The following is a 13336-nucleotide window of genomic DNA, read 5'->3' as shown; positions in this document are numbered from 1 at the left end:
AACTCTAAGTGAAGTTAGGTCTGTGGAACTTATTTGTTTAGCTTTTACATGTCCGACCAAAACAGGCAAACACATCCGGCAACGTTCGTATTTCCTTGTCTGAATGTGGCAGAGCTCCGTTTTACAGCCAGAACACCTCGTTCTCTGTCAGGCGAAAAATAATGGTCACTCTGTTTTACTTTTTCTTATTTTAGTTTGTTGTTTTAGTTTATTGTTTTTGCCTGGAACCCGTGGGGGGAGGAAGGGTGAAGATGTTTGTTTATTTCATTTTGTGTGGGTGTGTGTGCGCTCTCTCTCTCTCCATGCGGCAACCAATGATGTTCCCCGGCACCCACCTCATCTCCCTCACAGGGGTGTCACGCTGGCATGTGACCATTTTGGTGCCAAAACTCGAGAGGGAGCGGTCTCGGTGTTAGCCGAATCAGCCTTCGGTTTAATTCTGGGGTGGGAGGGGTGTGGCATTCAGTACACCCCAGAAGCAGATTGGTCTCGGCTGCGCTGGCTGGTAGAGAGAGCACAGGCACCTGGGTTGCGTTAGCTAATCAGCACAGGTGTTTAAAGGTGTGTTTCTCCTCACAGTTTGGTGCTGAGACAGGGAGCACACACTGATACAGAGTTTTTGAGTTTTGTTTTGTTTTCGTTCTCAGAAAGGAATGGTTGGCAGTTTTTTAGGAGCTGCCCTGCATTGGAATTTTCTGTTTCTGCTCTTCTCTGTGAGTAACAATAAAGTGTGCGTAACCTCTGACTTTTGGTGCCTGTGTCGGTGTTTCTGTAGAGTAAGCGCTGCATGAGCAGTTCTCCAGTCACACTCCGAGCACTGTGCTGCGTTCCTAAATAAGAGGTCTGCCATTTACAGAAGTCCTGCAGACCCTTCGGTCTGCATGGCACACACATTCTGATCCTATTCTAGACCACAGCTCTCTCCATCATTTTGCTAACAGAGGATATTTATCACAGATTGTTTTATTCCCTCCAAAGCTGAATTTTGACCTCGTGTGGTGAACCGTTTTTAAGAAGTGGCTGCACGTATTGGAAAAAGTAAATCTTTTTTTCTTTTTTTGGACTTGCTCTATTAAAGACACAAAGTACAAGAGGCGTTCTCCCTCTGTCCAGCACAGCAGCAAATGTTTCAGTCACACGCTGTAGATGAGTTGACCAGAAGAGGATGGGTTCCCCCCTTGAGCCTGGTTCCTTTCCAGGTTTCTCCCCATCTGCCACAGAGAGTTTTTCCTTGCTGCTGTTGCTTTAGGTTTGCTCCTGAGGGAGTTTATGCCTGGGTCTGTGCTCGGGTTGCTACTGTGGCATCCTGTAATACCGAAGTGTATTGTGACAATTGTTTATAAAATTTGCTATATAAATACATTTTGATTGATTGATGATTGAGCTGTTCTAAAGCCCAGCTTTCTCCATTAGCTTTAAGTGATGATACTATGATACTACAAAGAGTAATGAATTGTGGACTCAGACTCTGGATTTGTGTTTTAATAATGTTTGTAGGAGAGGGTGTGTGCTTGAGATTAGCTGGGGAATGAGATTCCATTTGGATTAATACACATGAGAGAGAATTGACAGAACCTGAAGACCTGGCAGATCAGTCACTCAAACCTCAGTGGTGCAATGCTGCCCCCTGCAGGAAGTGCTATCTGTGAAAATTGGGTGTGTCTAACAGGAAGAGCGAAGTAAAGTTTCTCACAGGTAAAGCTTTGTGTTACATCATGGACCTCTTAAAAAGATTCTAATGTATGTTTTCCAGAAATGAATGAATTTCAGAAAAAAATGTATTGGAGGGAAAAACAATGCGAGACCGAGAAGAACAGAGATTTGAGAGGAGGTTAAAGAGGCTATTTTACCTGCCGTTTGAGTAACAGCAGTGAGTGAAACTGAAACTTAAGCTACTGGATTTACCAGAAATCATTAGTGAGCTCAGAACAGACTGAGACAGAATGGCGTCTGGATCTTCTCTCATGGAAGAGGAGCTCTCCTGTCCTGTGTGCTCTGAAATCTTCAGGGATCCTGTTCTCCTGATTTGCAGTCACAGCTTCTGTAAGGCCTGTCTGCAGCAGTACTGGGAACAGAAGGGATCTCAGGAGTGCCCAGTTTGCAGGAAAAGATTTAAGCAAGAACCTCCTCGTAACCTGTCCCTGGGGAATGCCTGTGAGGCGTTCTTAAAGGAGAGAAGTCAGAGAGCTAAAGCAGGATCTGAAGTGCTCTGCAGTCTGCACAGTGAGAAACTCAAACTCTTCTGTTTGGATGATCAAATACCTGTCTGCCTCGTCTGCCAAACTTCAAAAAAACATGAAAACCACAAAATGCGACCAGTTCAAGAGGCTGTGGAAGAGTATAAGGTAATTGTCAGATAACATATTTCACATTTTTAATGGCTTTTGAAAGCTTGTAAGAATTTTCAGATTACACAGTATCAAATTGTAAAAAGTTTTATCCTTTTCTTTTGTCAATTCATTGGGCTTAAAAATGATTGGGATTTCAGAAAAGAACAGTATAAAGTGACCTTTGTTCTCAGGCAAGACTTCTGTTTGAGCTCCATACTCTGTGTCACATGACTGACAGAGGGTGACAAGAGGGCGGGGCAAAGCCAGCATCAGATGTCCATCAGTGGTGGAACTTTTTTTTTTTCACAGGGAGGGCACTGATTCTTACATGGGTCTAGATGGCAGTGTTGCACCTGAAGGTCTAAAATATCAGTTCTGTCAGGACCACTGTCATCAAGTAGAACTTTATTGACAATAAAGGCAATACAGTTATGTTTGGCGGTATGGCTCTGTTCTGGAGCTCTCCCGCCAACCACGCAGCCCGCATGGATAAGGCCGGGAGGCCAGCAGCCAAACCCCCCCTTGAGGGGTACACACAGAACAGATCCAGCAGCAAAGCAGTTTTTTAACACATAGGAATGGAGCAAATGCAATTTCTTAACACATAAGGATGGAGAATGCAAATTCTTGACGCATGGAGAAGGAGCTGGGGTGGTGGAGGGGATTTACGAAGCAACGTGCAACGCTTGCATGCAGGAGGAGCAGCCGAATGAGTAGAGGGAGGCTGTTTAAGTAGACCGCCCTGTTAGTGAATGTACTGTGATAGGCTAACATCACTCAGCTGAGCCATCAGCTGATTCGGCCGGAGCGCTTGACTCTCGTGACCTGCCAGAACTACGCGATGCTCTATTTCTGTCAGGACCACTGTCATCAAGTAGAACTTTATTGACAATAAAGGCAATACAGTTATGTTTGGCGGTATGGCTCTGTTCTGGAGCTCTCCCGCCAACCACGCAGCCCGCGTGGATAAGGCCGGGAGGCCAGCAGCCAAACCCCAAAACAACCATATGCCGATATGCCATCAATAAGTGTCTCCGGCTGATGTGATGACTATGTGTACGACCACCTGGAGGAAGCCCTTCGTCCAGTCGAGCCTTTCGGCTTGAGGCCGTCTATATTTTTACATGGATCAGTGGTTGTGTGTCCCAACAGCATGTTGGACGTTCCCCTGAGGCCAATACTTAGATGTAATATTAATTAATAACCCCAAGGAACATACTATGTGTGGTATGATATTAGGCTATGTGTACCGACAGCTTGTCGGTATTTCCCCTCGAGCGCCGAGATTTAAACTAACCGGGGGAAATATACTACCGACTACGTCAGTGTAAATGAATCCTCACTCGTTGCATAGGCCAGTAGTAGCAGCAGCAGGAGCGCGGTGGCAGTAACGCAGCAGCGAAGGAGCCATAGCGCAGCAGCAGTAAGAGCAGTGATGTGAAGCACGTGTTCAATGATGATGTGATGACTATGTGTACGACCACCTGGAGGAAGCCCTTCGTCCAGTCAAGCCCTTCGGTTTGAGGCTGTCTATTTTTTTTTTTTTTTTTTAATGGATCAGTGGTTATGTGTACCAACGCATGTTGGACGTTCCCCTGAGGCCACTAGTTAGATGAATTATTAATTAATAAACCTGGGGAACATACTATGTGAGATGTAATATTAGGCTATGTGTACCGACAGCTTGTCGGTATTTCCCCTCGAGCGCCGAGATTTAAACTAAACCGGGGGAAATATGCTACTACCTGCATCAGTGTAAATGAATCCTCGCTCATTGCCATCCATACAAGCATGCATGGACAAGACCAGGAGGGGGCAGCAGCAAAACCCCCCAAAGCAAACATACGCCGACATGTTGTTAGTACTTAGTCTCTGACATAGGGCGACATAGCTCAGGAGGCAAGACCGATTGTCTGGCAGTCGGAGGGCCGCCGGCTCAAACCCCGCCCTGGGCGTGTCGAAGCATCTCCGAGCAAGACACCCAATCCCTAACTGCTCTGGCGAATGAGAGGCATCAATTGTAAAGCTCTTTGGATAAAAGCGCTATATAAATGCAGTCCATTTAGTCTCCGGCTGAAGTGATGACTATGTGAAATGCCATTCGGCTACCGGAAAGGCCCTTCATCCGGTCAGCTCGAGGCTGTTCTAACATTGTGGGTCAGTGGCTATGTGTACCAAGGGTTTTTTATTTTTATTTATTTATTTATTTTTTTTTTTGATTTTTGATTTTTATTTTATACTATTTGTAATGTTAAAGGCTATGCCTACGTGTATGGCCTTGGCTTCTATCAATCAAATTTATTTGTATAGTGTATTTTACGGCAGTTGTCACAATGCATTTTACGGACAACCCTGACCTGAACCCCCACAGGAGCAAGCCTAAGGCGACAGTGGCAAGGAAAAACTCCCTGTGGCAGATAGGAAGAAACCTCGGAAGGAACCAGGCTCAAGGGGGAAACCCATCCTCCTCTGGTCGGCTCAGGTTGTCGATTGTGACAAGCATGTCAGTCAGTGGCTCAGCTACCTCGTAAGTCCAAGGCCATTCAAACTAATCACCAAATATCATTAGGCTATGTGTACCAGCAGCTTGTTCGTATTTCCCCCCAGCACAGAGATTTAACCAATTAGAGGGAAGTATACTACTCATATTAGTGTAATGAATCCTCGTTCAGTAGTAGTGCAGCAGCAATAAACAGCAGGAGCAGTAGCATCAGCAACAGCAACATCAGCAGTAGTGGCAGCAGTACGCAGCAGCAGCAGTAGCACCCAGCAGCAGTAACAGCAGCAGAAGCAGTACCAGCAGCAGCAGCTTCAGTAGCAGTAGCACCCAGCAGCAGTAGTAGCAGTAGCAGCAGCAGGAAACTGATTACAGAGGAAACATTGGCGGCTGCGATGCCGGTACTTGCCAGTAGACAGTAGCAGCCGTGCTCCTATACTGCAAAGCTCATAGCTTTTGAACGGAAATTGTCAATGCCAACGGATGAAGTACATGTCCAAAGCCCCGTAGCTTCACTGAGGATGCTGGGAACCATCACTGCTGCCGTTGCCACACTGGAGCAGGAGTGGTGGTGTAGAACTCCGGAATGGGGACCACATTGCCAATGAGACCGAGGCGGACGGCAACCAGATTTCGTCATGGCATTTCCCAATGAAGGCTCCTCAGGGCTCGCATGGGGGCGCCACCACAGGTACCGGGTCATGGAGGAGAGGACGGAAAACAGTGCTAGTATGCAATAATGACACATAAGGTTTCTTCATTTTCTTAGATGAAAAGCTTGAGGTGTATACAATATATAGCTAATTTAAGCATATTTGCCATGGTGAGATCATATAAAGAACCATGAAGCATAAGGAAATGCAGTTTCCAACAGTGGGTACTCCGGGGTTGAAACACTTGCCTTAAGAGAGACCAGTTGTGAACGCAGTTGAGGATGAATAGTCTATGAATCTTTTTTTTTTTTTTTTTTTTTTTTTTTAAATTGTGGGGAAATGCATTATGCAGAGATTGGATGAACATATTACTGTTTCTGCCCATCAGGCGTCACGATGAGGCTAATCTTGCGTTGCGCTATCGGAGCGACTCCTACCAAACGGATACGCTGGAAAAGATGCATAGCCTGGTCCCGAAAGCCGAGACGATTGGCGATCGTGTTTTTGAGTTTCGCTTACATTACGTTACAGGCATTTGGCACGCTCTTATCCAGAGCGACGTACAACAAAGTGTATAATCATAACCAAGAACAAGTATGACGAAACCCCTAGAGAGAAGTACCGGTCCAAGTGCAGGGAACAACCGCATAGTTCAACTTGGACCCTGAAGGTTAAACTGATTAACACCAACAACGATAACGGCAACAACGCTTAATTCGCTGACATAAGGGCCACTCCGGGCGAGGGCAGGCATCGAAGCAATAAGGTTCGAAGAATTATTTCTCAATACGTCGTTATTTAAATATTATTTAACAGTTGGGCACAGTGGGCTGCTTTAAAGGGCCACAATGCATTACTAATATGCTTACCGAATGAGTATATTAGGAGAGGAATTGGAACCAGTCTTTTTTTTTTTTTTTTTTTTAATTATTAATTAATTAATTTATTTATAATTCACGTATTTATTTATTTTATTAGCCATCGTATTGCACTCTATTTAGACGAAAATGCAATGTACGATTAAAGAAACTATGACAAAGTTGCGAAAGCACATGCTACAAATCTGCCTGGAACCAGCCATACCGGCAGCAGGTCCAAGGATGACGCGCCACGCCATTCGCGTGAGCATGCAATTGTAGAGACGGCGAAGCCAATACCTAGGCTATGTGGAGCATGTCCGTAGCAGGAGGTATGATTTTTTCCTCAACATGTGTGCTCAGTCGTGTGGTCACATGCCTGATCACATGCACGGTGAAGAGGTCAGAGCAGTGACGCGGAGAAGGCTACGTGAAATCCCTTCTCCGCTGTGATAAGCCTAAACGCCCGTTTAGGTGTCATGGAATACAACGATACACTTATGAATGCGGAACGTACGCATTCGCGTCTTGCAACAGCACAATATTGAGAGAACCAGTTGGATAAGACAACGTTAGCCTAATTTGTCTCATTACAATAAACATTAGCAATCCCTAAACATTCAGCATCGTGATCTGACAGCTAAATTAGATAGCCAACCAAATTGTATCCTCGCAGATTTAACACCAATATGAATTTAATGTTTTTATTTTTTCTGTCGCGATGATTGGGTCCTGATAGGGAACCGGCTTTTTAAGCGCGAATCGTGAATCAGTGGAGAACAACTTTCAGAAACCGAAAGTTGAAGCCGAAGCTGGTTTGCATTTACAACATTGGCTGTAGCCTACTTGCCGGTAACAGTCCAACACTCCTTGTAGTGTAGCGATTCAGCGAAGGGTAGAATGCAGCTTTGAACAATTTAGACATCTCAGCTCTTTGCAACACGCCCTGCCGCCCATGTTCAATCTGCCAAACCTATAACAGCCAGAGTTTAACTGCGATCTCGCAGCCCAATTTTTCCGGAATAACTGTTTACACCAGGAAGTAGGCATGGGGCTATCTAGTAGCTGCGTGTTAGCGACTGTCCTTAATCCGTCAGCCGTTCGTAATGAACAAAAGATTCTTTATCGATACGCCTACTTTTCCCATCTCAGCCAAGCGTGAGAACTTTGGCGTTCTCAGTTCAGACATTTCCGCTTAGATTTACGTGCACGAACCCCAAATTCGCGTAAAACGGTTGATTGGAAGACCCCGCTCTGATCAAGTAGAGGATGCAGCGTACGACCCAATTCTACTGCGTTCAGGAAGGTAGCCGAAAACATTCACGCCAGGAATTCTTTAGCAGTGACGCATCTAGCTTTGACTCTGGTGGTGAGAAACTCGACAATAAGCATGCCATTAACTTGTGCCCGCATATGTTGGAACGTTTCCGCTTTTAGCGAAAGACTTGCGATATTCGTGGAACCAGCCCCTCTGTGAGACGTCCCCGCAATCGAACGTGTATATTCGGTGTTGTTAATTTAGCGACTTTTAGAGGAGGCCATAGCTACTTTCTATAGAAATATTTGGCAACACTGTATATTATGCACTTACGCTAGACTCAGAGCTCAGCAGAATTTAAATAAGGTTGATGACATTACCCGGCAAAAATCTGCAGGTAGCAGATATGGACGTGGCAGCAGCTTCCAGGCTTGAACATGGCGTCCTCCATGGAGGGGCGGCGTCGCCGCAAAGCAGCGCTCCTTGAATGAAGCTCCCTGGCCAGTTAGCAGTGAGGACAGTGCACCGGTATCCTCAATATTTGGAATAAGCCGCTTTAGACAACGCTTTGCGTGGCTGGCCCCGAAATGGATCGCCTGCCTGCTGCAGCTAGAGCTTAGAGGTAAGGAGCAATGCAAATGAATAGCGAGACTTCTTCATAGTGCCTAGGCTGTGAGCTTAGACTAGCAGCTAACATGTAGCAAGTAGACTTGGTTTAGACTGGCAACGTGCCGTAGGCTAGCTGGATTGCAGGAAGAAGCGCCGATTTACGAAGCAACGTGCAGCGCTTGCATGCAGGAGGAGCAGCCGAATGAGTAGAGGGAGGCTGTTTAAGTAGACCGCCCTGTTAGTGAATGTACTGTGATAGGCTAACATCACTCAGCTGAGCCATCAGCTGATTCGGCCGGAGCGCTTGACTCTCGTGACCTGCCAGAACTACGCGATGCTCTATTTATGGATGCCATGCACTATCTATTTCTAGAAGACTGCTCTGTGTTAATCAATTTCTGGAAATTTCTGAGTCTGTCTCAGAGTGTTTCTCTTGTTCCCTCTGAACGGCCTCGCATGTCAGATGCTCTTTAGAGCTTGCATGTTTATGAAAGCCTTTGTTATATCCAGCAGCATGCTTCCAGCTGCAATGTCCCTTCATTATCAAATGTTGAATCAGCGTTTGCACATGATGATCTGAATTTCCCACAAGGGAAACAGAAACTGCTTCTGCTTTTACTGTGTACTCCAGTCAGTCTCTCCAGTGCCACCAGTCACTTACAAAAAAGCATTTCTCCCACTAAAAATGTGACTTAGATACTTGTCCTCTTTCACCTGGTCAGGTTTTTCTCCACTAAAATCCTCTGGTGGAGTTTGCTGTGGAGAGTCTGGTCCAAATGTAGTGCTGCTGGAACCTGATGTGCTCCTGCTAGCTAGTGAAGCTGGAGGGGAGCTGATGGCATTAGCTGAATTAGCTGGATAGAGTAGCATAGCAAGACCAGCAGTGTCACTGACTTCATTTGAGGTTGTAGATCCAGACGCTGTAGATTTGGCACGCATCGGTGGAGTGTGAATGAGTAGATCCAGTAAATTCTGAACTCTGTCCTGTTGTGGATGAGGCAGATAGAGATTTGAGCCATTTTCTAACATCCATTTTGTAAAGTAAACGCTGCCAATGCTCAAATTAACCCTTAAACTGACATGGCCTGTGAAATCTGATTAGGGTAGGGGGTTGCCATATCAGGATTTCATGTATTTTTAACTACTAGTTTTGAATGCATTTTATGCATTTTTAACCAAATGATTTATGCATTTTTAACCAAATGATTTCATGCATATTTACAGGAATTATAATTAATTGTCCATTAAGTATTGTTCAGTGCCTTTTTTCTTTGCTATAATTTTAATTCCTGGATTAATTCTTATTTTTAATTGTTGATGGCTGTTCTTGTACTGCACTGTGGTCCCTGGGCTAATGTATTTTTTTCATTTTCTTACACCCATCTGTAATGAGATGAATAACAATAAACAAAACTTTAACAATTTTTTTATTTTAATTATGTGACTGATCTTAAAATGGTACCGACAGCCCTGGCACAGATTATGTATAAACTGCATTTATAAACAGCTTTTGGCAATTAATGCAATATTTTGCGACTACTTTTGGCATAATAAATATTATCTGTAATAAATGTAACATCAACACAAAACAAAAATGAATAAATGGTTACTGTTTGTCTAAAAAAAAAAAATCATTTCACTTTCCTGTATGTATTACTTAATGCCTTTATAATTGAGCATTTAAATTTATATTACTTGAAAATTTTATCACCAGCTCAAACACATATTTTGTTGTCCAGTGTTTTTCTACGTAACATGATCACATCCATGCAGTGAAACCCATAGCATTTGGCTTGTATACTTTCTGCTCTTGTGCTGTCTATGTAGGCAGTGAAGTTTACTATCAGTCTGTGTTCTCAGTAAAGTATGGACTCTCATTTCTTTCCAGGAGAAACTCAGCACTGCACTGGCTTCACTGCAGGAGAAGCTAAATGCCTTTAATGCAGTGAAACTAATCTGTGATCAAACAGCAGAGCACATCAAGGTACTGTACTGAGGCCTTTAAATCACAGTGTTGAAAATGCAGCTTGTGATTGTGCTGAAATGATGGTGAATAATGTTTATTCCAGAGCCAGGCCCAGCACACAGAGAGACAGATAAAGATGGAGTTTGAGAAACTTCAGCAGTTCCTAAAAGATGAAGAGGCAGCCAGGATCACTGCACTGAGGGAGGAAGAGGAGCAGAAGAATCAGATGATGAAGGAGAAGATTGAGAAGATGACAGAAGAGATATCATTCCTTTCAGAACAAATCAGAGCCATAGGACAGGAGCTGGGAGCTGAAGACGTCTCATTTCTGCAGGTAAGTCATGTGTCATAATCACACATAAAACATGTTTATCAATACTCAAATGGGAATATATTACATTGATACAGTTTTAATTGTCTGAGTATTGGTTATAGTGATAAAAATCAACTCTTATTCGCTTATTTCAGAGCTACAAAGATGTGGAGAAACGGTATGTAAACTCCAGCCTTTCTCTCTGTTTAATATTTTAATCTCCTCTTCCTTTCTCTCTTCAGTTTAATGGTGAGTGGTAGTTTAGAAGTACTGCAGCATTTCACCAATGATGTGTAAAATAGGACCAGATGGAAACATTCAAAAAAGAATGATACATTCATGCCCAAATGAGTTATCGGATCAGATTACACAATGATTACATTTATATTGTTAATTATAATGATTAACATCATTATAAGTAATTTAACATTATAATCATGATACAGATAAAAGGGCATCAATGATAGAATACAAATTGCCCCCCTCCTGTGAGTGTGTGTCCCTCAGTGGGGTCGGGCTGCTTCATATCTGGCAGCCAGTGGGGCTGTGTTGCAGAACGCTGGGAGGGATGGAGCCATTGTCTTATAGAATGAAGATCTGATGTTGCTACTGATGATCTTCTATGGTAATGAAGCCACGCCCACAGCACAAGTGACTCCTGAATATTATTGCAGAGCCCAGTGCACACTGGCGGATCCAGAGAATGTCTCAGGAGCGCTGATTGATGTGGCCAAGCACCTGGGCAATCTGAAGTACAGAGTGTGGGAGAAGATGCTGGGGACTGTTCAATACAGTGAGTACTGGGGGCAGGGAGTTCCACATTGTCACTGTACAGGGGGAATCTTCAGCATCCTTTCCTCAAGCTGATAAAGCCAGTCAGAGTCATATTGGTCCTGTCTGTGTAAGAGCCCTGGAGTGAAGAGACTGAGCACCAGTCCTTCATCTCACTGATGCTCATAATAAAATTATAATAAAATGCTGCTTTAAGAGTGATAATGTATTTTAGGCGAAGAGCAGGCTTGGCACCCTCTTACAATGATTACGTAACATGAAAGTTATTCATATATCATTAGCTTTTAGTTCTGGTGCTTCTCTCCCACGTGTCTCAGACTATAATGGTAGTTTTTTAAAACCCAGTTTTTATCATTTATCATAAGGAGCCCATTGTTTTTGACGGTTTTCCTTTGTGCAGATCAGTGCTGACGTCTCATTCTCTGTCCCTTCAGCTCCTGTGACTCTGGACCCAAACACAGCACATCTCCTCCTCTCACTGTCTGAGGATCTGACCAGTGTGAGACTCAGTGGTGAGAGACAGCAGGTTCCTGAAAATCCAGAGAGATTTGATAGGAGCTGTTTTGTGCTGGGCTCTGAGGGATTCAGCTCAGGGAGACACTGCTGGGATGTAGATGTGGGGGATGGAGATTACTGGGTGGTGGGTGTGGCTAAAGAGTCCATCAGCAGGAATAGCACTTTGGATCTGAGCCCAGCAGGAGGAGTGTGGGGTATACGGCGGCTCTTTCCGCGTTATGAAGCCCTGACCTCCCACCTTACAGCCCTCACTGTGCAGAGGGAACTCCAGAGGGTCAGAGTGCAGCTGGACTGGGACAGGGGGGAGGTGTCATTCTCTGACCCCAGTGACAACACTCCTCTCTACACTTTTAAACACTCCTTCACTGAGAGAGTGTTTCCATTCTTCTGGTTTGGTCCTCTGCAGATCTGTCCACTGAAGGTGTCTGTAAGAGTGGAATAGCGCGACAAGATTATTGAGTATATTTGCAGATATCTTTTACAATATTTTAATGAATAATTTTCAAAATATAGATCCATTTCTGCAGCAGTTCATGCTGAATGTAACTTTGAAATATGATGATGTTGCAGTAAAAATCAGGTTAAAAGAACTGCATTCCATCACATCTGAGCAGCATTAATTAAAATATTTGCCGTTCAATCAGCAGCAACAAAATATTATTTTGTAGTGTAGTTCTGTGGTGTTTCCATGAGAAGTGTCTAATTTCTTTTCACATAACTTCCTGATGTTATCACTGAGTAATAACTGTGCTATACGGTGGTAGTGTAAGTATGTGGGTTTGTGTGTAATCAGTTGAGGTGTAATAAATCCACCAATGGAATCACTCCAGAGTGCTGCTCTTTTTCTGACCCGTCACCAGTGTGTCTCCCAGGTGTGTGATGAGGTAAGTCCCCTCCTCTAGGGCAGTATGAACACAGACAGAGGCAAACACGCCCCTCATACGCTGGGTTTGGGATCAGTTCAAACTCACATGAGCTGATCTGATATACTGATTAGCTAACTACCCTGCAAGTGCTATGAGCTCTGAGAGTGAGTTTGTAATTTTCACCTGAGCCTGATAAAACTGGACCAGTACCCGAGGGTTTGGGTCGGTTTGCGTCCAAATTCTGCCTTTTTCTATTGGGCTGGGTGGGGTTTTGCTCTTTGTAGCTGGGTCTTTATATTTTGAGCACAGAGCGCTGTGTGAGCTGGATGGCAGTTGTAGGTCAGCGAGTCTAAGCTGAGCTCTGTGAGTGACAGAATGGACGCCTCAGAGCTGGGGAGAAAGAAGTTATAGTCAGGGGAGAATGAAGTGAGGCAGCAGCCATCGAATGGAGAATCCCAGGTCTGGACAAACTTTTACACGGTTTTTAATGGAGCTGCAGACGAAAGCGTGGGGTTTGTAAAATGTGAATTCTGTGATGCCCTGCTTAAGTATGGGAGCTGTGAAACAGGAGCATCAGCGTTATGACAGTATAATGCACAAGCCTGCCACTGTGCACCATCAACTGATCTGATCCAGACATCAATCACACCTTTTCTGAACAGAACATCAGCGATACCCC

At 44.3% G+C, this 13336-nt stretch overlaps 1 protein-coding gene across 1 annotated transcript in view; it reads left to right on the top strand.

Annotated features, from left to right (window-relative positions):
* Positions 1 to 12233, top strand: part of LOC135257916 (E3 ubiquitin-protein ligase TRIM35-like) — a 14332-nt gene extending 2099 nt beyond the window's left edge. The window contains exons 2-6 of the mRNA XM_064341133.1: positions 10093 to 10188; positions 10274 to 10504; positions 10639 to 10661; positions 11158 to 11276; positions 11710 to 12233. Of these exons, the coding sequence (XP_064197203.1) occupies positions 10093 to 10188; positions 10274 to 10504; positions 10639 to 10661; positions 11158 to 11276; positions 11710 to 12233 (993 nt within the window). The remainder of the gene's footprint in view (positions 1 to 10092; positions 10189 to 10273; positions 10505 to 10638; positions 10662 to 11157; positions 11277 to 11709) is intronic.
* The last annotated feature ends 1103 nt before the right edge of the window (positions 12234 to 13336 follow it).

The sequence above is a fragment of the Anguilla rostrata genome, chromosome 6 (genome assembly GCF_018555375.3).
Source record: "Anguilla rostrata isolate EN2019 chromosome 6, ASM1855537v3, whole genome shotgun sequence".
Taxonomy (NCBI): domain Eukaryota; kingdom Metazoa; phylum Chordata; class Actinopteri; order Anguilliformes; family Anguillidae; genus Anguilla; species Anguilla rostrata.
Note: the sequence above shows the minus strand (reverse complement) of the source record. Positions and strands in the feature narration are given on the sequence as shown.